The sequence below is a fragment of the Alternaria viburni genome (genome assembly GCF_023758015.1).
Source record: "Alternaria viburni strain BMP 2772 chromosome Unknown scaffold_31, whole genome shotgun sequence".
In the NCBI taxonomy this organism is placed as follows: Eukaryota; Fungi; Ascomycota; class Dothideomycetes; order Pleosporales; family Pleosporaceae; genus Alternaria; species Alternaria viburni.
In genome coordinates, this window is record NW_026055800.1 from 232,997 (window position 1) to 253,626 (window position 20,630).

Sequence of the window (20,630 nt, forward strand, 5' to 3'; positions counted from 1 at the left end):
GACGCCCCAGCGCTGCTGAACTCGGATGGAACCGTTTGTCAGCTTTTATCTAAAGGTGCAGTACTCGGGTTGGCGGCTGGAGAGCATTGCGGAGTTAGGAGTGAGCGCATATAACCGCTGGTTCCCTGACGCGCCATGTCCGAGGAGATTTTGCAGCGTTATCCCAGATCTGGAGCTAGTGCAGAGAGAACCGCATCTTCTAAAAGTGATTCGACAACAAGAAGCCTCAGACACATGATGAAGGTAGTCGTGTAATGATGTTATGGGGTGCGAGAGGGAGCAGAAGGCGGACGAGCTGGCAGCCACGCGTTGGGTTCGCGTGCCCCACTCATCCGCCAAGCATCCCCCCTTGTCTACTTCCGTCTGTGGGGTCCGCGGGACCCGTGGACACGACACGGCTACAACGTTACGGGCAGCGGGACGTTCTTTCTCCCCAGAGAAATTCTGACAGCAATTCTGGCGTCGAAGGATTTCGCTCTGGAGAAATCGAACAAGTCTACATCATTTCGACCTAGGGATGGAGATGACTCTGCGCACGTGACGAAGCCTTCACGCGCAACGCAGTCTCGTACCTTCAGGACCGTACTTCACGAAATCTCCGCGCTCATGCGCAACCGCGTTCTTGAACACTTCGAAACAGTCGCCTCTTCACCTATCATCAAATCGCGTGTGACGGTTTTACGGATTATGAACAAGATTCGCGAGATCTTCGCACAAGTATGGGCCAAAACAAGTTCTTGTCACGTTTGTATATTGCTAAAGGAGTACAGTATCTAGAATCTAGCAAAAGGAGCGCTTCGAATACAGGCACGATAGACGACGCGCACTCTACTCCATGAAAGGCTTCACTAACTCCAAAGACTTCTCCCACAACAACCTCCCCTTCTCCTCATCGTACGCATGAGGCGCATAACCGGGCTCGTCGGATGCAGGGTCTGGATTGAGTACGCTGGAGATCTGGCACTCTTCAAGGTATTTGCCACCCTGGTCTTCGAGAGCCTTCGCGGTCGCTGCCCAGACCGTAGTCGCAGCACCCTGCTGCGGGTTCTTGAGCGCCTTGCCGATATTGGGGTTCTTGTCCCATGACTCCATCGTCTCCTTGTCGATATGCGTCATGAGGCCGGTGAAGATCAATCCGGGATGGACAGAGAACGCTAGTACACCTTCGCTTCCGTATCGGCGGTTAAGTTCGGTTGCGGTGTAGATGTTGGCTGTTTTGCTCTGACCATAAGCTGCCCAGGGGTGGTATTCGCCCTCGAGGTTGAGGTTGTCCAGATGGATACCGCCCATGCGATGACCGGTCGACGCAAGCATGACAACTCGCGACTTAAACTCTGGGGTGCTTGATTTGACCAACGTAGGAAGAAGAAGTTGGACCAACAGGAAGTGAGCCAGGTGGTTTGTGCCGAACTGCGTTTCAAAGCCATCTGCGGTGCGTCCTTCTGGGCACGCCATGATGCCTGCGTTTCCAATGAAGACATTGAGACGATAGTGCTGGGCCAGGAACGAGTCGGCGCATTTGCGCACGCTGGCCAAAGAGTTGAGGTCGAGCTCCAAGAGGTGAACACGGTCGCTCTCTACCAGGCTTCCGAGTGCGGACTTGGCTTTGTTGAGATCTCGAGCCGTAAGGAAGAGCGTCGCACCGGTTTCGAACAACGATTTCGCTGTCTCGATACCAAGACCAGAAGAGCAGCCGGTGATGAGGACTGTCTTGTCCGACCATTTTCCTTGGAGGTTCTCATCTGCGATGATCTGAGAGGCCGTAGGGCGTTGGTCACCGGGGCCGTTGGGCGATTGATGGGCGGATACGTAACGAGTAGTCATGCTGGCGATTGGTCTTGGGAAAATAGGTAGTAATTGGGTGTAGAAACTGTAGTGTTTGATGAGAGATACAACAGATGGGAAGTGCTGTTCTTTTATACCCTGTTGCTGTTGTCAATCAATGCGCTTCTTGCCCACACCTTGTATGTCCTTGATCGAAAACCTGTTGTTCAACCACCTAACCTCCGCCATTCGTAAGCAGCTCGGGGACGGTGTCTACGGACGCCCTTCGAACACAGCTGAAAGGAAGGGTGCCTTGCTAATACCACCGCTCTTCCACCTGCATTGACATGCTGTTTGCGAACTAGTCTTACAAAGGAAGTGAATTTTACTAAGATATACCGGAAATACCGCATAACGCCAGCTGTAGCACGTCGACGTGCGGAGTGGGAAGCAAACGTCGGCCCTACTCCTCATCGGCGACACAGTTTAGAGGCTTGGCGCAACTACACTGCTTGTCCGATTACTCATCTACCCAACTTCACATATCGACTACTCGTCGTGTAATTCCATCAGTTTCGTGTTGAGGTCGGTCCACCGCTCTTTGCGTCAGGGTGTTGATCAGTATGAACAATGTATCGCATCCTGCCGCTCATCGGCGCTTGAACCCAGTTTGCCAATCTTGGAACAGTTACAATTCCCATTGAGGGTGGTAGCTGCATAAAAACGTGCGCTCAATAGTATAGGTAGCATCCAGATGTGAAGCGCGTCGATGCATGTGGTGTTTGCGGCAAACGAGTTAACATCATGACGTCACGTCCAGCCTCCCTACGTAGGTACCTGCCTCACCACAACATCGCTCCTTCCATACCAGACACATTCAATACATCTCAAAAACCCCCAAAATGTCGACCCAGCTCAAACTCCTCGCCAACTACGGTGTAACCGGCTTCCTCCTAAGCACCGGCCTCTTCGCCCTCCTCGCACCCACCACATTCGCCGCCGGTTTTGGCATGCCCGTTGAGCCCGACACTTTCGCATCTGGTTTTGTTCAGTGTATGGGCGGTCGCAACTTAACTTTTGGTATCATCGCGGGCATCTTCCTGCAACGAGGGGATGTAAAGGCCGTCGCGTTGATGGCGACAATGTTGGCGGTGGACGGCTTTGTGGATGGGCTGGTCACGATGAAGTATGCTGGGCTGGGGTTCGCGTTGCCGCATTTTGGTGCGGCGGCGGTTATCCCGTTTGTGAGCCGGTGGATGGCGAGCTAGGCGAACGGGTGGGGATTAGGATGGGAGATGTTAATGGGCTCATCATGGGATAGGCATCATCATCATACAGTAGCATGAATGCGAGTCACATAGTCGGTGTGTTTTGTTGCGCGAACGAGAGATCCCAGTACTAGACACGTTTATCTCCTCTTTCTCAGCGAGATGGTCTCATCCACTGTCCCAAATCCAAATCGTTCGCCTTTTGTCCCCACGGTGTTCTCATCCATCAACTTTCCGTAGCGAATCTCTAAACTCTTCAACTCATCAGACATTTCGTCTATCGCAGCTACTCTCCCTTCCAGTATGGCTCGGCCCAATTGCGTATCACCCACTCTAGCCGTCATGATTTGGAGGAAACCGCCATCAGCCGCAGGCACGCGGTTACGCCAGAGCGACCAGATTGCGATGGCCATAAAGACAGTCGCTGCTGCTATACAGATGCTGTATGGGAGGATAAGACTGAGCGGGCTGCTGAGCGTATATGTACTGCGGTATCTCGTACTCGTTACCGGTACCATGTCCCACCAGGTACCTAATGAGATGGCAGAGATAGTGACATTCGCAAGGAATTCGTTGAGCATAGGCTCGGTGATATTGAGCGATTGTCTTGGGTCGAAAAAGGTGTCGTAGTAGCTGGAGTCGAGTGGAGAGCTTTCGAATCGAGCCGTGTGGAAGACGGTACCGTTAAGTATCTTTTCTTTGGTCTTCGTTGCCCTGCGTATTTAGTCGATGTAACAATACCAGTTTGTATTGTTACGATTACTGACCGAAAAGGTTTGCCAGTGCCCGCAATCATAAAACATGGCAGCGCCTGATGAGCTCTTCCTCTGCGGGCACGCTGGCAGACCGTTTTCCCCCATAGGTATTTGTATCTCTTGGGTACACGTCCCTTCCACAATTGTTCCCAGCGTATCTAGAATAGCCCACTCGTTGGAAATTGGTATAGCCGTGGCCAATCGCTGGTACCAAACTTCAAGTGCTCGTGGTTCTGGCGGAAGCTCGATCCGTAACGAACCCCTTGCGCCGAACACGTCGACTTGACTCGAGATTGGTTTCACATCGCTTAAGGTGTAATCAATTGTTTGAACGCCGCGCGGAAAGGTGATGCTGACATTGTAGAGCGCAGACTTAGCTTTGCAAACCTGTTCGTTACGCACACCGTATGCATTCCAGACCAGTCTGCCATCCAGGTTGCGCTGCGCACCGTAGCTCGCAATTCTGTGTTGTCTCAATGAGTGCTCCTTGCGCTCTCGATTCCATGCGGATATGAACACAGGTACTTTAGCATACTTCCCGGGTATATAATCAAGGGCGAGAGTAGTGTTATACTGTGAAGTGGTACATTCGAAACGTGGCCCTCTGAACTGCAGGTTGTACGTAGAGTTCTCTCCTGGATGGCCCGGGAGAGGAAAAATTTGGTTGTTGAACTTGATCGCATTTGCGACATACATCAACGGCGGCGCAGGTTGACTGCAAAATTAGATACGAATAGATGGTGAGATGTTGAGCTTACAAATATGAAAAGGACTGAAAATTAGGCCCTGAAGGTTCTCCCGGAGCAGATGCCATTTGTCCACCGGATATTGCCTTACCGGCTAAGGTAGGAAAGTTATCATCGCCCGCCAGGTCCAGATTTGGCGGAAGAGGTGGGTTCATAACAGACATATTGTGAAGTTCGGTGATTGTTTGAGCTTCGAAGGCTACGGTCAGCGCTCCTGCAGGGTAAATCGTTGCGATACCAAGGCCCCAAGTTAACAGTGCCATGAGCCACAGCAAAGGCGCCCTGTATAACCCTTGGGGCTTTAGTAGTGCAAATATGTTCGTACGAAGAATGAAGAGCATCTCGACTGTCGAAAGCGACATTGCCGGCCCGCGTAGGAGGTACCAGAGGTGTTGCGCAAAGCATGTTCCCACGCTGGCTGTCAGTGCAGCTTTGAAGATCGTGCTCAACAATATGGAAACTGCAGATACCTGGCGTTGCGTAAGAAGACTCGTGTCCACAGTCTTCTGGTCAAGCTGCCTCACGAGCACGTAATGTCCTAGCGCAGCTAAGAGAGCTCGAAAGATGTCAATAGGGTTATTTGTATGCGGCAAGCAACACTGACCTGTAAGAAAGAATCCGAAGATTGTGCCCACAGTCTTCCAGAGTGCCGTCAAATTGTTCTCTCTGTTTGGTGAGGAGAGCTGCGCCTCGTTCGGTTTGTTCCAGAAGTGTGCTGAGTTGAAGGGCCTGTCAGGGCCTGTACCTTCATTCTGCTGATCAGATTGGTCCTCAGACGTGCTTGCACGATTTGAAGACGTTCCGTCAAACCTGGTGAACATGCGTAGACCCCGGACGGAAGGTGGCCTGTCGGCTGGAGTTGCTGCGTCATCGATGTCGCTATGCTGCGATACAGGACTATTACACACTGTTGGTGTGCCGGCCCTTTCTTCCATAGCGTCTGGTTTGTTACCACTGAGAGAGTAAGAAAAGGAAAGAGTAGAGATTTGAAAAGGTGTTCTTCGGCATGGTTATGGGTCTGCACAATGGTGGTGCAATCGTGGCTTAGACATTGCTACGAGGTTGAAGATTTGCTGACTGCATTGACCCGCGAAGCAGGTACCCAATGCCAGAGCGGTTCTCCAGCGTCTGGCCTGTCCGCTATCGATGGATCTATATTGCGCCACGATTAAAGTAGAGCTGAATGGATGAAGACGTGGCTATTGGCCCCACGCGAGATGTTCCCCAAAGGCTTGAGTGGCGCTAATGCATGTGAGCTGACATCTGTGGATCATGACTGGGTAGCCTACCCAGGTACGCAAGGCTGATTTCTCGCCCCCACACCACTAGTCACCGCCACACTGCAGAACCGAACTTTTGGATTAGTTATCGAGATGCTCAATGCTCAGAATCGTGTTAGCAGGCTTGAGCCGCTTGATGCGCCAATGGAATTCGAGATGCTCGGGTGTTGCCGATTCCCACGTGTGGAGATTTTCTTCCCGTGCCGGGTTGAGGTTCGTGAGCAAAAAGATGCGATGAAGGCAAGTAAAAGGGGACTTGAAGGACGAGAATGAGTCTGTAGACTGTGAGTACATCTCCCAGATCGACGCGCATTGATGTCGGGCTCGCGCTAAGAAGGATTAGCAGCTGTTGACACAATGTCTGCAGACCCACCTGGGCAGTCACGACACTGATAAATCTGATGCTCTCCAAATGCTCTACCAGTCGATAATGCGTCAATCAAAGTGATTTAGACCGCACTCATCGACTATGCTGAGTCTTCTCTTTCCACTCATAGCATGAGCCGCTCACGCGTAACAAGAAGTCAGACTTGACCGCCGCTCCTGCCCTCGCAGGCCACGAGCTTGATCGTTAACTCATCGATATCCCCCACGAGCCCTTTCTAGACCTTGAATTGGTGCATACACAAGTCACTGCCTCGCCGTGCGTCACCGAGATCAGACCATCTAGAAGTCTGATACCCTAGGAAGTCATGAACCTACTCACATCCACGAAGTCGTGCTTTGTGACTGAACGCGAGAACGAAGAGTATAAAGAGCGCTGAGAAATACGGCAGAGAATAACCATCAAAGTACTCAATACACATCCTCTGTCTAAAGCTTCCAAGTCGATATACCGAAGGAGAGTTTCAAAGTCTTATCCAACACCCAAAGTTGAACTCCATATCAAACAAAGGTCTTTCAGCACAACCCTCCATAAAAGTTCCAGATCGAAACGACACCATGCCTGTAGAGTGCGCTCTCCGTCCCCATATCGAATCATACCCCCAAGTCTGCATGGCAGACTCAGTATCGGGTGGACTTCAACCGTGTGCAACATGCAAAAACACTCATCCCGCTATCCTGCAGCAACGATTGGAAGATGGACGAGAAGAGATGGCAGCAAATCCTGCTGAAGACAGGGTAACCATGGACTACGCCACCTACTACAGATTCAGGCAGCACCTCGTGAAGATATGGGGAACCACAGAGCCCATTCCAGGAAGAGACCCTCCAAAGTATTACTGTGTGTCGCGCCAGCCCCAATATATCAACCTCGTCGCTGGCCAAAATGCGCCGCCGGTGCCACGCTTCCTGGTGGAACTTATCAAAGCTAGGAGGGAGTGGATAGATGAGGAAGTTAGGAAAGCGAATTTAAATCCGAGAGACCCCAAGCTAGATAAATTCGCTTTGCCCTGTAAGGAGGTCGACTCTGCGGACAAGCTTTGCGAAACATGCAAGAATATCGTGAAGACTCACGGGAGCGACGCCTTGAAGGATATGATCGACTATGATAACTCCGACGGGGATAAAATGAAGGCTGCTTGCGTTAGAACCGTTAACGACATTACTTGGAGGTCGTGATGGAAGTATCAAGATCGCACCGATAACCCGAGTGAGAGGACTCGAAACCCCCATTCACTTGCGGACGTGGTGGACAAAGGATTTCCTTTATGTCATTCAGATAGATCCGTGCAGGGCACGCCCATTTCATTACAACACTCATTTTCAGACTGTCAGAGGGCTAGGGGAGTCAAAGGGGACGTTCTCTAGAATGTATATTAGAATAGCATCTGTGCAGGACACTATGCATCTACCAACAATCATGTACACACAGTCATATGGCGGCATAAGTCGATGGTGATGTTTCTTGTTGTGCATGTTAGTAGAATCGGCTTCCGTGCAGGATTGGTGTAACCACACCACCAACAATCGCTCAAAGAACAGTCATACAATGCATGCATGCCGCATTTTCCAACACGCAGCATTGACAGCACATTACCAAATCAACAGTTGTACATTTCATGGTCCGCAATGCTCCTGACAAGCACCCCAGCCAACAAATTCGTTAAGAAATGCGAGACCATGATCCATTGAACCCACCTTCCGCGATAAAGATACCGAATTAGGATTTTCACTCAACAGTCAAGTCATGCCTTATCGCGTTGCCCCAGTCAGACCCTCTGGTAGTCAAAAGCTTCTAGAAGTCATGAGCAGAGTCACAACCACGAGCCACATCGTATGACTGGGTGCGAGTATAAAGTGCGCTGCGAACGACGGCAGATAATAGACATCAAAGTACTCAATACCTTATATCCTCTATCTCAAGTCTTCAGATCGATATAATACAAACCAATCTTGGGGGTTTACACGACCGCCAAAGTTAAGCTATATCCCGAACAAACACCTTCGAGTAGTCTACCCATAACCAAAATTCGAACAAAACGAGACCATGCCATTTTTTGTGGACTTCGGCCTGACCTGCGTCTTCAGAAAGTACCCAGCGATATGTGTCCAAGATAATTCACCAGAACACGAAACCGAGATGTGTTCATTCTGCGCAGACACCTTGCCCCAGATATTGAGCGACGCACTGGAGAGCAAGCGAAATCTGATTACCGACAACGCCAGATACGAAGGGATGCGCCAAAAGATTGAAAGAAAGTGGAAGACAACAACTGCCGACGATAACGGAAAGTTCTTCTGTGTGGCTAGACAGTCGCGCTTCCGCAACCCGAGCAACCCGAGTGGAAAGTTGCTCCTCGAAGGAGTCGCCAAGGCAAAGATAGAAGATAAGGCAGAGATAATTAGGGAGGCGCCGGCAGGTGAGGTTCATACGGTGGACCATGTGAAACATGCAGAGTGTAAACTTGTAGATCAAGCAGAGAGGCTGTGCCTAGATTGCAGCGTTACGGTACGGGTGTTCGGATCTCCTGAGCTGAAGGAGCTATTCAACGACAACGACACGGATATATGTATGGAGGTGACGAAAAAGGTTATCGACGATGCGAATGAGCACCCATATCCATGAACGACGAAGTCTTTCCAATAACTCGGGTGTTGGACTTTGGAAAACGACGTATTCGGGTAGTTGGATGCTGGTTCTTTTATGTTGCTTGGACTGATCCGTGCAGGGCACGCTGACCTTCATTACGACACAATTTCCAAACACTCATCAAGATAGCTGGAGGGGCCCGACGGCACATTTTCCTATAATAGATGTTAGTATGTATGTAGATCCGTGCTAGTGTAACCGCACAACCAACAATCCTTCAAAGAACAGTCATACAATGCAACAAGGCCCTCGAACCACAGACCACTTGGTACACAGTGATGCAACAACAACATGCCGCATCGTCCGACAAACGTCCTGGAAAGTAGATTAATATATTGACAGTCATGTAACGAAGGGTTGCCGCATGCTGCAACAAGCAGCCAGGACACTAGATCACTTGATCGACAGTCATACACTGCCTGGCCCCCAATGTGCTCCCAACAAGCACCCCAGCCAACAAGTCATCACGCACACTACATCATCGTCAAGAAATACGATACTTTCATTCCTAGAACCGCCCTCCTCGCTAAAGATGCGAAAATATAACTCTTGCTCATACCACAGTCTAAAACCATGCGATGCGTGCGCTCAAACTAAAACCCAACAGCAAGCATCAACCCATACCCAACCGTAATAATAACACAGAAAGTAATAATACTCGCCGGCACACCCCTCGTCAAAAAGTGCTTAACAGCAAGATATCTCTGTCCAGTACGTTGATCTTCCATCATAATCGCAGCTACAGTTGGTCAGCATAATATCACAGGCCCAAGAAGGAAGGAAAGACTTACTCATATTAGGAAACCCACTAGTCGGCAGCCCCATCGCCCCACTAGCCATCAACACCGCGCCCATAACCAGCAGATTAGGATGCGGCTCGGGCATCTGCTGCCCGACCTGCTGGACAAGCGGGAGCACAATAAGCGCCGCAACGGTATGACTGATAAACGTAGCAACCACACCGATCAACGCGCAGAACACGACGAGAACGCCATAGAGACTCATGCCCTCGACGCCGGCAGTGATGGACTCCGCGATCGTATGCAACAGACCCGATGAATTGACTGCTTTGCCGAGGGACAGGCCGCCGGCGGCGAGGATAATGATGGTCCAGAGGAAATTGTTGAAGTCCTCTTTGGTTAGGATGCCGGTGCCGAAGAAGAGGACGATGGGGATGATGGCTACGACGCCCATGTCGCCGAAGATGGATTCAAGCTGGTGGCTCACGCACCACAGGACAATAGTCACGAGCGTAACGACGCTGATGAACCATTGCACGCCCGTGAACTTGTCCTTGAGCGGGCGGATGGGCACGATGCTGGTGCCGCGGCCGGGTTGGAAGGTGATGAGGAGGAAGACCCAGATTAGCAGGATGGAGATGATGCATACGGGGAGTGCGACGAAGAACCAGACGCCCCAGGAGGGTTCTGGGTGCATGTTTTGCAGGGCGATGAGGTTTTGGGGCGAGGCGATGGGGGAGGCGGCGCCGCCGATGTTGGAGGAGAGGGCGATGCCCATGAGGAGTGCTTTGGTCATGTCGGAGTCGGCGGGGAGGTTGCGGAGGATGGGCTGGGACGTTAGCTTGGTTGGAATGATTCGGAAGAGGTTGACGTACCTGGATGATGGAGAAGCAGAGCACGGGTGCGGCAACGTTGCTGATCCACATACTGGCGAACATGGCGACGAACATGTTGACTACAAGAACGGTCCTTGGCTTCGTTCCAGCCTTGCTAAGGACAAAGGTAGCCATCATCTTGGCGATGTTGTACTTTGAAAGCGCAGCAGCGATTGTGAAACCACCGAGTAGCAGCATGATGACTGGCGTCCACATGGCGGAGAAGACGTAGGACGCCGCTGCCTTGGATTCCAGTCTCCGGTGAGGCTCCACATCGCTTCGGACTACATTCAGTGTTACTGCGAGGAAAGGCACCAAGAGTGAAGTGACGAAGAGAGGTATAGCCTGTGGTAATTAGCATAGAACTGGAGATTTCGAATACTCTGCATACCTCGGTGGCCCATAGTAAACTGACAAAGATCACCATGGCCAGACAGTTCTGCTGCTCAGGCGCCTCCATGATAGGCACCACAAGCAGCACGACGAAGACGGCTATGCAAGCAAGCAAAATCCAAAAGGTCCTGCTGACGAGCCATTGCGGGCACCGATATCTTCCAATCGGCGTATCCACCTCCTTCATGTCTGATTCGACCTCGTCTCCTTGCCGTCTGATCTTGCCGCCCGTTGTGTCGCGTCCGAGCAGTGTATGGCTGATACCGATATTGGCCGCTTGCGCTTTCCGTTCGATTCCAATCATCTCTCGCCAGACTGTGTTTCTCTCCCACACAACGTGTTCTCGCAGATGTAGTCTCAGCTCGCGCTTCGCCTCTACAATGTCGCCCTTTGTGCCGATCTGCGCGTACGCTTCTTCCATGCGCTCGAGGTTCCGCGTCAGCGTGTCCATGGTGCTTTGCTGGAAGGGATATGCTGGGTAGACGTATTTGTTCAAGTACGTCTTTTTGAGTTTGCGGTCCATGATCTTGTCGTACTTCTTCAGCACCTTTTCGAAACCCGTCTTGTTCAGCTGAATGAAGGACCGCAGCTCGCACAGGAGAACGTAGACACTGACGGCCCGCTTCTTAAGCGACACGCCTTCGTCGTACAGCGCTGAGAAAGCCATGTCGTTGTAGTCCTCGAATGCGACGCTCGTCTTCCGTCTTGAGGACACGTGCGAGGCTGCCATGTCTTCGTCGGTCGTCCGTCTGCGCCGCCGTTGACCGTCTGGGCTCTTCTTACGCAGCTGTGCGGTCTCGTCGACGTCTTCGTCCGAATCGTCCTCGTCTCCATCTGCCTCTGCGCCGTGGTCTGTTGATCGCCCGCTCGCACCGCTCATGGCCCGCGGTCGGTTGAAGCCGATGGCCTTGAAGACACTTCCACTGCGCATCTTCTTCCCTGGCGGCGCATTCTCGTTCTCCTCATTGTACTCCTCCTGGTGGTACTCGAACAGCTCCTCGTCCTTGAGCAGGGCCTCCATCTCCTCGAAGATCTCATTTTCCTTGAGCTTGTAGAAAGACGTGACGCGTTCTAGTTCCGTGTCGAGGGTATTCGTGAAGACCTTGTCAGGATCGTCGGCATCCCCGTTGAGGAGTGGTGAGGATTCTGCATCGGTATGCGCCTGCTTCTGGTTGAGCTGCGTCTCAAGGCTGTATATTCTGTACACAGAGTCTGTCAGCCCTCGATCTTACTAATACTTCCTCCTTCCTGCTGAGACGCGCCACGTACTGCTTCTTGAGGTTGCTGTAGGCAATGTAGTGGTTGCTCCAGTCCGGCACTGCATTGAACTGCAGGCTGTGGGAGAATTTCATCTCGTCGGCCTCGCGAAGCTGCTCGAGCTTCTCCCGTCGCTTTTGTTCCCTCTTGGTCTCCCGCCGTGTCTCTTTTGGGGTAGGGTCGAGTGGTTGAAGCTCAAAGGCTTGGATGGGCGCAGCGTCACGGTAAGGGCTCAAGGCGTCCAGGGTGGAGGCTTGCGGGTTGTGGAGGATTGTGTTAGGCAGTCTCCAGCGAGAAGACGCTACGGCAGGCAGGCTAGAGGGCGTAGTCGCAGGCGGTCAGGTGGCGTGCAGCACGTGGAAATGCGGCATTGAGATGTGTGGGATTGGCGCGGAACCTTTCTCGGCGCTGGCCTGAAGATGTGGATGCGCTTTCGTCACCGCACACCAGGGCCGCGCCGGAACACATGGGCCCGCCATTGGCCCTCCGCCGCGCTCCCGCACCCACACCTCCCACGCCCATACACGGTCTCGGGATACGCGACAGGTAGCGTCGTCGTCCATTGTCACGCGCCTAAACCCCACGTCCCATGGAAAGCAGCTTCCGTCTCGTCTTCAGTCAACTTCAGTGGAACCTTTGCATATCTTCGCGATGGCCCGCTCCTGGCCGCAACTAGTCATGGCCTGCATCCCACCCATGCCGAAACCACTCGACCTGCATCATCGTTGCGCATAGCTCGCCCGCGATCTTCTGCGCCAATCACGCTTCAAAACGTGTGATATCTGGTAGATCGTCTGTTGAGCCTCACTTTGACCAAGACAGTTGGAAATCATGTTGAAAATGCGTGTAGCGAACATTGCTTGAACTTTTATTCACTTTTGGGCTATATACAATCATTTGCCTGGTGTCGCGTGAATAACATCATCGTTTAAACTGTAGAATGTTAGCAATGTTCAGTCATCTTAAATACTGTCAGACTTACACCTCAGGTCCCAGCCAATCTTGGGTCCTAGCTTGGGCAGCTCCTCCGCAACACTCTGCACGTCCTTGTCACCACGTCCAGAGACACAGATGACAATGTCCTGGTCCTTGTTCATCGTCTTGGCCAGCTCGATGGCACCAAAGACGGCGTGCGAAGTCTCCAGCGCAGGGATAATACCCTCGAGCTGGGACATCAGACGGAAGCCAATGAACGCCTCAGCATCAGTGCAGGCGATGAACTTGGCACGGTCGCTGTCCTTCCAGCTGGAAAGCTCTGGACCAACACCCGGGTAGTCGAGACCAGCAGAGACCGAGTGAGTCTCGCTGATCTGTCCGTGCTGGTTCTGGATAACGTAGGTACGCACGCCGTGAAGCACGCCCTTGGTTCCAGCGGAGAGTGTTGCACTGTGGCGGTCTGTGTCGATACCGTCACCACCAGCCTCAATACCGAGAAGCTTAACGGACATGTCCTTGGAGAAGGGGTAGAACATGCCCGCGGCATTGCTGCCGCCACCAACGCAAGCGACTACAGCGTCGGGGAGCTTGCCACGCTTGGCTTGCATCTGCTCCTTGGTCTCGTTTCCGATGATCGACTGGAAAGTACGGACGATCGTAGGGAAGGGGTGAGGACCGATGGCGGATCCGATAATGTAGTGGGTTGTGTCAAGGTGGACGACCCAAGCGCGCATGGCCTCGTTGACGGCATCACGCAGGGTCTGCGCACCAGCCTCGACAGCAACGACCTGCGCACCGAGCAACTTGATGCGGAAGACGTTCAGGGCTTGACGTCTGACATCCTCGGCACCCATGTAGATGGTGCACTTCATGTTGAATTTGGCGCAGACGGTGGCTGTCGCAACACCGTGCTGGCCAGCTCCAGTCTCGGCAATAATCTCAGTCTTTCCCAATCTCCTGGCAATCAGTACCTGTCCGAGAGCGTTGTTAATCTTGTGACTTCCGGTATGGTTCAAATCCTCTCTCTTCAACCAGATGTTGGCACCTCCAGCGTGCTCGGTAAGGCGCTCGGCAAGATGCAGATGTCCTGGTCTGCCCATCCAGTCGTAGTAGGATCGGTACTCTTCCCAGAACTTGGGGTCTTCGATCGCTGTGTTGAAACCCTCCTCTAGCTCAGAAAGACAATCCATAAGAGATTCAGGCACATATTGCCCGCCAAACTCGCCGAATCGTGCGGGGAACTTGTGCTTCTCGTCAAATCCGTTCTGCTGGTTGGTTCCATTCGCGCCGTCCGTTTCGTCAGTGTTGAGCATCTCCAGTTGGTCGGCGAGACCGGGGCCATCGGGTGTGTCAGCATCCGTGATGACCTTGTCGACGTGTACGCCGGTGGGCTCCTTGGCCTCGTTCAATGTCTCAACGATGCCGACCTCACGGGTTGTCTCGCGGGTGCTCTTGCCGCAGATCTCGTCGCAGTACTTCTCAACTGCCTTCGCGCCCTCTCCTGCTGGAGCCTTGATCAATGTGTTGATAACCTGGGAGCCAATGACGACACCCTCAGCGATCTTGCCTACGCTCAGGTAGTGGTCGCGTGTGCTGACACCAAAACCGACAGCTGCCGGTACATTGCCAGAGTATTTGTGGACGCGCTCGAGAAGTTGGGGAAGTGCAGCGTTCATTGTTCCGCTGGCGCCGGTGACGCCCATACGCGATACAACGTAGATGAAGGAATCGGCGATTTTGCAGAGGACGCGCATGCGGTGCTCGGAGGTAGCGGGTGCGATGAGGGGAACGTATGAGAGACTGTCTTGTTAGTATTCGTCCCAAGCTCGTCTGAATGGTGTCCTTACCCGTAGCTGCGGCAGAAGTTCCTGAAGCGCAGAGCCTCCTCCGGGGGCAGGTCGACCATGATGAAGCCGTTGGCTCCGGCCTCCTTCGCATCCTGCAGCATTTTCTCCTCGCCGTAGCTGAGCAGCGGGTTGTAGTATCCCATGAGGAGGACTGGTGCCTTCAGACCCCGCTTCCTCGCGTCGCGGATCATCTGGAGAACATGGCCAATCGTGACGCCGTTCTTGAGGGCTTGCTATAGACACATGGTGTCAGGGAGGTTTTCCAAGGGATTGTGGCGAATGATTCAACGTACAGTGTTGGCGGTCTGAATTGCTGGGCCGTCGGCAATGGGGTCGGTGAAGGGCATGCCAAGTTCAATGATGTCTGAGCGTGTCAATTGACTGTCGTCGTTTGTTTGAGGCAGCAATTGCTCGTCCTACGTACCAGCACCTCCGGCCTCCATGGCCATCATAATGTCTGGCGTCTCCTCTGCGGTAGGGAAACCCGCAGTCACATACGTGACGAGGGCAGACTACACGCATGTCAGCCTGGTATACATCTTCCTGCTCATGCCAGATCATACCCTGCCCTCCTTCTTGCACTGCGCAAACGTCTTCTTAATGCCGTCCATGTTGCTGAATACCGAATCGAAAGGTTGGAGTGTGTGACAAAAGCACAAAGCCAGGAACTGACTTCCTTATAGATGAAACAACTGTGAGTCACAGTATGGGCAGTCGTAAGGGTGCGCGGAGATATCGGGGTCTGGTATGAGTCTTGTGTTCGCAATTTATTGAGGGCCGAAGGCGGCGTAATGCCCCTCCTCTCCGGCATTAGCGGCTCGATTGGGCAAGGCGCGCGAACATCATTCCTTCTAGAAGCAAGTCTTACCAAACTCCACACTTTTTTCAACTCATACACGTCATTGCGAGACTCTTTTGTACATTAGACTACCCAACCTCGTTTTACATACATGGAAACCTTGTACATTCGCTACATGTGTCGATACAGCATACAACCCGGTCCTGACACCTCCCGCTTCGATCATTTGTGTCTTTTAGAGCTCTTCAGGATTTGGCCTTCATTCACCGTGTGGTTCTCATTAAACCAACCCCCATGACCATACTTGGTCATGGCCTCCAGGCAGAATGTACAGACGGTGTCTTCCTTCGCGTCTTTCGGCATCAGGTTACAAAAGAACACGCCAGGGCTTTTTGAGTAACTTGGACCATTACTGCCTTGCCGGCTGTCGAGCACATCTGCCGTCATCTGACTATCTGCGTATCGTCCCCGGCGCGTCACGCACGTCTTGGGGTCCTCGTTCTCTTCGTCGATTTCTTTGAAGAGATCATTGAACCCTGGGTTATCGCGTCTCCAGAGGTATGCAGCAGCAGGATGGACGTCCTGACAAGTGTCGCACAGCTTAGTGCCGCGGGCGTTGCCGAGACATTTGTTCCATTTTTCGTATAACGCGCATGGTATCGGTTTGGCTTTCGACATGCGAGTGGCCTGGGCTAGACTTTGTGATGATTGCGAGGTAGCTAACGCGTTTGGAGTCGGCTTGCAGAAAGCGAAAAGAAGAAAGTATGAGGCACTTTGTTATAGAGGTTTTAGTAGGGAGGTTTGTATTCGCTAAAGGTAAGAGTTCTGGTGCTGATAGGAAGCAGAACCCCTGCGGATCCTGTCACTATAAATATGATGTATAGTATGACTGGGAGTTGTCACTACTCAAAGGTTCAGTCATACATCGCGGTGGCATTGCGCCTCGCACAGACATATACGTCCTTCGCCAACATGACTCCCTCTGGCAGCGACCCTCGACAGTATCTGCTTCGTTCACTTCTTACAAGCTCAATGTAAACTCTAGTAATACGCAGCATAGCTGCCTTTGCCATTGCAGGACTATCCGTTTTGTTGCGTATAGCAGCTTGCCGACTTCATGCTCTCTACTACATACAAAGTCCACCACTATGGCCCAGCGGGTACACTTCTTCTTATGCGATCTTCGCCAAAGTATTTATCAATGACCTCTTTACCACTTGGCTTCTTTAGGTAGAATTCGTAGTCGTTCGCGCAGATCTGATGTTCCCCAAGAACCCGCTGACAACCTTCAGGACCGCTGCGTTTGAATCGTTCTTGCCACAGCTCGGCAAGGTCTTTCTCTGTTGGTCTTTCCATCATCATGCACTTATAAGTGACCTTTCCTTCCTGGGTAAACAACTTCTTCTGCTGCTTCGATCCCTCTTTCTCAATAAACTCATTGACCTCGTCGTAGCAGTGCATGACTTCGACACATTCACGGCAAAGCGCCAACGGGTCATCTACTGGTTCGCAGATGATGATGTGGGAGAAGCGCAGGCGGTTCTCCTACTTCTCCCAGTTGTGATGTGTTCTTGCTATGAGTAGTCTCTCGAACCATGCGTTATTGGCGTCGTAGTCACCTTGCTTGAGGTGATGGAGATAACACAACGACCGCCCAGCAGGAGGCCGCGACGCATCTTCCTTGAGCTTTCTGAACTGGTCATCAAGATCTGAATCATGGACGCGATGTTGTAGACCACGTCTCAGATAACGGCGATCCTTTATATTTTCTTCCAGGAGATATGGGTGCTGTCTGACGCAATAGTAGCAAGGCTCGTCTGCTACTACATCTGCGTCGGCAGCGCATATACCCCGATCGAAGGCGAAGAAGGAGCAGCGCATGACTTCGTCTGGGCCGTCGGCTGGCGTCTCTTCTAATATGTACAATGACATGCTGAAGGGTTCGTTCGCTTGTCGTGACTTCGAGGTTGAGGTTTGTGATGAAGGTCAGGTAGAAGTTTTGATTAATGGCTAGCTCTATTTTGTCGGGAAGAGCTCAAGAATGGCTTAGAGTACTCTTGAGGTTCTTAGATAGCCAAAGTGAGTCACGTTGGTATCCAGTGACACAGATGGTCGTTGCAGGAGTCACTGTTGGCACGCACCGACTCCAAAACCATGACCCCTCCACAAGACCACCAAGCTCCATCGCAATACCTCCTCATGTGCCATCGCACATAATTAACTCGCCACTCACTAACTGAAAAACTCCGAGGAAAAGACCGTTCAGAAGGGAGGTAAGGTTTACCGCAAAGCACGACGCAGCCGCGACCTTTACTGCTATGCGCCTGCATCTGAGCGCTGCTACCAGCGGAGACAATGTGCCTTTTGTGGTCCATTTTCGTGTTGGTATATCCTGCGGAGAATCCAACTTCTTTGTCTTAATGTGCTTGTTTTGCGAAGCAATTGTAGCATCCAGTATGTGAAACGGCTTGCGGCTCCCTTGCGATGTGCCGTTTCTTGTGTGTCGATGTTGCTGTCTGGTTTTCCGGTGCGGAGGAATGTGCTATAAGCACTAGTCATAGCGTCTTCGCAACCATACTGTGAATACGGTAAAGCTGTAAGGGGCGGCCTGCCTCTAATTCCGTGCCAAAGGTGAGCACCAGAAGCAGTAGCCGTAGGTGTGGTACTGTCGCATGTTCGGAGAACTCATTGTCGTTCGTCGGTGATGAGCTCGTGTGCCGACCCAGGGCTGTGATCGAACCTCATCTGAGGTGTACGGAAAACGTATTGAGGGTACTCGACGAGATGATTGACTCAGATCGGTTCGTCGATAGCGCTGCGATCACACTCCATAGTTTCGGCGCAGTATGCCCCATTCCGTATCGAAGTACCGACCAAACCCTCGAATCTCGCACATGCGGTTGAAACACTTCTGGCAAAGCTGGTTCCTAAACCTCGTCCTGTCGCAGCGTCCATCTCTCCTAGGATCCTTTTCCCAGCTCGGGTCCGCCTCACCCTGCTGATTCCGCGGTCCAATCTTCCAGTTGCTGTCGACGGGCCGTCTCAGTCGTGGGTCCTCGAAGACACACGGAAACCCCACTCGGTCGCCATCGAATTCCGAAAGCCAATGGCAGGATTGCTCTCGTGCTTTGCGGTAGCATCGTGCACACAGCTGTCCGCGATGCCGAACTGTGCCGCAGAGGCGAGAGTCTTGGGGGTTGAAGTCGTTGCGCCATGCTGAAAAGCGGAACTCTGGGTCTTTGCAGGCGCAGAGATATGTCCAGCCTTTTCTGATGCGTTCGGAGCTGTCGCGCTCAAGCTGGTGCCTGTAGACATCGATGCGGTACCTCAGCAACGGCTTGTCTGGATGTGCTTCGGCCTGCTTGTACAGTGCGTCGAAGCTGATGTTCTTGCACCATGAACATATATCTGTTCCTTGTTCTTGTCCTCCTGGACGTGAGCCACATGCGGTACCGAATGCACAGTGTGGCTTCGGCGGCGGTGCTAGCATGACAAGCAGGTCGTACAGTGGTACACCTGATCTGTTAGCGTGGCCGACAACCTAGCAGAGCGACTTACCAGGTCAGGTTCTGGTATGGCTTCAACTCGTTATTGTGTTGTAGCCTTCCACGTCATCGTCCGACTCCTCACTGCCCTCCTCCGAACCGGCCGACCTTGTCACCAGTTTGTCTGCTTCTTCATGGCACAGGCCCGTCGGCGTGAAGAACTGGGCGATTCTGATCTTCCGCAAACGCCTTCTCCAACACCTGGTACACGCAGTACCTTTCTTGCGGACAGAAGGGCAGTCCAGGCGAGTGCCGCGGAGGTTCAGGTCATGTAGTCGCCACCTGCAGTGCTGAAAATCCGGATCCTCAAAGGCGCAGAGATAGCGACCACGAGCTTCGATGTTGCGTTTCAGAATGTGCTTGCGCGCAGTTTCTTCGTTGATGAGTTGCAAGGCAACAGTGTTGGCGTCAGCCCAAACTCGCAATTGTTGTGGATCGTATCGTTGAAGACAGTCCGCGCAAACCCGATTTGGGACGTAGATTTTCTTGCCGATGCCGAGACAATGAGATCTAGAGACGCACTCGACAATCGGTGGGGGTTTGAAAGTGGATTCAGAAGCTGAAGCCATAGACTGGTACCGAACGTCCAGTAGTCAGGGCTCCCACGCTCACTGGTTTGCGGTTAGCTCAACGTCCTTGCATGTCGGCTTCTGTGATAGGGCGCACCCGGTATGTGCTCCTATGACGTTGAGATTGACATTCTTGCTGGTCGTTGAACATGATGGAAAGACATCGACTAGTTGATGCTTGCAGGCTCTGCGAGTTGCATTGACAGGTAATGGGGACGGTACTGGACGAAAGCGGGCTGTCGCCATCTCCGGTGACATGAGTTGCGACCAATGCAATCGAGTGCATGCTTTACCACACGGACGCTACGGGCTCAGTCATGGAAGCTTTTTGTGGCGTAGAATGTGTCCGATGTGTCGGTTCAACTGTTACTGGGCGGTGTGATGCGCTGATCATACTCGCTAGGCTACCGGCATGGTAACATGCCATGTGCCTGTGCCGATTGGGTACCACTCGTGTCCATCGTATCAACAGTGGTGTTGCTGCGCTAACATGCAGCTATGATCACCATGAGGTATGAGACCCGACAAACCGGACAGGCCAAAGCGGAAGCTAAGCCACCGGTTAGCCCGTAGATTTGTGTAGCTGAACTGGATCTTGTCTACCACTCGTCGGGAGACAACGGTACTCTTCTAATTCGTCAGCTGCGAAGAAATCGCAGCAGCGTGGAATATACGTTACGTGTATCCTGGACCTCGAACGCTTGAAACCTGTCGTGATTCGATGATGCTGTGATAAAGTTTCGCTTCGAGCATTCTAAACATGAGGAGATCATCGTGCACGGCCATGAGGTCCTTGCTAATGACCCCGATGAAGCCCAAGAC

General features: G+C 52.4%; 4 protein-coding genes across 4 annotated transcripts; all 4 read right to left on the bottom strand.

Moving 5' to 3' along the window:
* Positions 1 to 828: 828 nt before the first annotated feature.
* On the bottom strand, positions 829 to 1,824 carry J4E79_010536 (uncharacterized protein; the record flags this gene model as incomplete). The annotated part of the gene is made up of 1 exon (XM_049359373.1): positions 829 to 1,824. The coding sequence occupies one exon, from the start codon at positions 1,822 to 1,824 to the stop codon at positions 829 to 831; it is 996 nt and encodes a 331-aa protein (XP_049206184.1).
* Positions 1,825 to 9,440: 7,616 nt separating this feature from the next.
* Positions 9,441 to 15,506, bottom strand: J4E79_010537 (uncharacterized protein; the record flags this gene model as incomplete). Its single annotated transcript, XM_049359374.1, has 10 exons — positions 9,441 to 9,586; positions 9,639 to 10,416; positions 10,463 to 10,807; positions 10,854 to 12,054; positions 12,125 to 12,314; positions 13,095 to 14,848; positions 14,896 to 15,128; positions 15,189 to 15,259; positions 15,320 to 15,407; positions 15,459 to 15,506. 10 exons carry the CDS (start codon positions 15,504 to 15,506, stop codon positions 9,441 to 9,443), a joined length of 4,854 nt encoding a protein of 1,617 aa, XP_049206185.1.
* A 1,334-nt stretch (positions 15,507 to 16,840) lies between these two features.
* Positions 16,841 to 17,626, bottom strand: J4E79_010538 (uncharacterized protein; the record flags this gene model as incomplete). The annotated part of the gene is made up of 2 exons (XM_049359375.1): positions 16,841 to 17,239; positions 17,522 to 17,626. 2 exons carry the CDS (start codon positions 17,624 to 17,626, stop codon positions 16,841 to 16,843), a joined length of 504 nt encoding a protein of 167 aa, XP_049206186.1.
* An 889-nt stretch (positions 17,627 to 18,515) lies between these two features.
* On the bottom strand, positions 18,516 to 19,309 carry J4E79_010539 (uncharacterized protein; the record flags this gene model as incomplete). Its single annotated transcript, XM_049359376.1, has 2 exons — positions 18,516 to 19,215; positions 19,305 to 19,309. The coding sequence occupies 2 exons, from the start codon at positions 19,307 to 19,309 to the stop codon at positions 18,516 to 18,518; spliced, it is 705 nt and encodes a 234-aa protein (XP_049206187.1).
* Positions 19,310 to 20,630: the final 1,321 nt, after the last annotated feature.